The following is a 1,624-nucleotide window of genomic DNA, read 5'->3' as shown; positions in this document are numbered from 1 at the left end:
CCTTTAGTAGTCATCCTGCCGTTGGCTCCTCCCTGGCCGGCCTCCCTCCAGGCCCACCGGGTCTCTCTGGAGCCAGTCAGGAGTGCTGGAAGCCCAACCCGGGGCCCGCTCGCGGGTGGCCCCGCGGCCAGGCCAAGGGAGCCCCGGGACCGCGGCGCCAGCTTCCCGCGGACGCCTGGGCCGCGCCCTGAGCCTCGGCCACCGCCCTGGGCCGTCCCGGGTGCGTGTGCGGGGAACACGAGGCGCAGCGCGGCGCGAAGGGGCCGGGGGGCGGCGGGGCGGGCGGCGGCGGGCTGGAGCCCGCGTCCCCGCCGCCCCCGGCACGCGCGGCCTGGCCGTGGCACTCCAGGTGCCCGCAGTGCCAGCGGGGCGCGGGGCTGGCGCGCAGGACTAGGGAGAGCGCCGCGATGCGGTGGATGGCCCTGCGCAGCGTGGCGATCTTGGAGAGCCTCTTGCCGCCCAGGTCGTGCCGCAGCGCCCTGCGCAGCGCGTTGAAGGCCTCGTTGTAGTCCAGGATGCGCTTGCGCTCCCGCACGTTGGCCGCCATGCGCCGCGCCTTGGAGCGCGCCGGCCGGGCGCGTTTCCTGCCGCTCGCCGTCTCCTCGGCCTCGCCGTTCTCCTTCAGCACCCCAAAATCCCTGCCGGCCTCCAGGCAAGAGCCCCCCAAGTCCTCGGCGGGGCCCTCGGCCCCCTTCAGGCCTCTGAGGCCTGGTCCCGGCCCGCCTCGGTGCATGGCCTTCCCCGGGCCTTGCAGCCCCGGCTCCGGCTCGCGGGGCTGACAGTCCTCACCTACTGAGCGTTGACTCCTGCAGGCTGGACACTCCCGGACAGGCCTTCTCTAGCTGGGCTTTATGGCACCACGTGGCTCTCCACCCTCCTCATCCATTCATCTCCCTCCTCCTGCTTTATTACCTGCCTCCAGGTAGGTTGGCGAGGGAGGAACCGGGAGGAAGGAAGCAAGGAAGGGAGGAAGCATGCAGATTCTTGCAAGAGGGGACCAGACCCGGCAGCCCGGCCATGCCTGGGGCAGTGCTCCAGCCGCCAGGGAGAACTTGCCCTGCCTCACTCCAGGGCCTCTCTCGGGTGACCAGGTTGAACACACGTTCCACCTGCAGACCCCAAATACAGTGCCAAATTTGGCCCCTGGGCAGGAGTGCCGATAGGTACACAGAAGGGTCGCCGTGGTAGTTGAGTGTGTTTCAAGAACCTTGAAAGTTCTCGTCAAGGCTTGTACAACCATAAAGCTGTGCTTGAGCAAAGCATTACTGTCCCCGTGGGGCCAATAAGGGAGGGACAGATTTGATACAGCAGGGGCCTGCAGGTAAGAGAGACCTGAAGCTTCTGGCTTTTCCAGCTACCAGAGTGAGCTTGCCTGGGATTCTGGGTTTGGGTTTTGTTTGGACCTTACTCTCCCTCTATCTCCCTTTGCCCCCCCCCCCCCCCTTCAGAAGGCAGAACTGGACTGAGCCAGCAGCAGAGGGTGATGGAGATTGTCTTGTGAAACCCTGGCTCCCCTTGTGGTACCCATCAGGGGCATCTTTTGGTGTTCAGGGTCCTTGGGCTGCTCTGTCTCATGACACAGCACTGCCATGTTATGAACTCAGTGAACCCACCCACCCACCAC

At 66.3% G+C, this 1,624-nt stretch overlaps 1 protein-coding gene across 1 annotated transcript; it reads right to left on the bottom strand.

Annotated features, from left to right (window-relative positions):
• Positions 1-733, bottom strand: LOC125917958 (class A basic helix-loop-helix protein 9-like). The gene has a single exon (XM_049624019.1). The coding sequence runs from the start codon at positions 731-733 to the stop codon at positions 77-79; it is 657 nt and encodes a 218-aa protein (XP_049479976.1). The 3' UTR covers positions 1-76.
• Positions 734-1,624: the final 891 nt, after the last annotated feature.

This window comes from Panthera uncia, unplaced genomic scaffold (assembly GCF_023721935.1).
Source record: "Panthera uncia isolate 11264 unplaced genomic scaffold, Puncia_PCG_1.0 HiC_scaffold_339, whole genome shotgun sequence".
Classification (NCBI taxonomy): Eukaryota; Metazoa; Chordata; class Mammalia; order Carnivora; family Felidae; genus Panthera; species Panthera uncia.
This window is presented reverse-complemented; position numbering and strand designations above follow the sequence as displayed.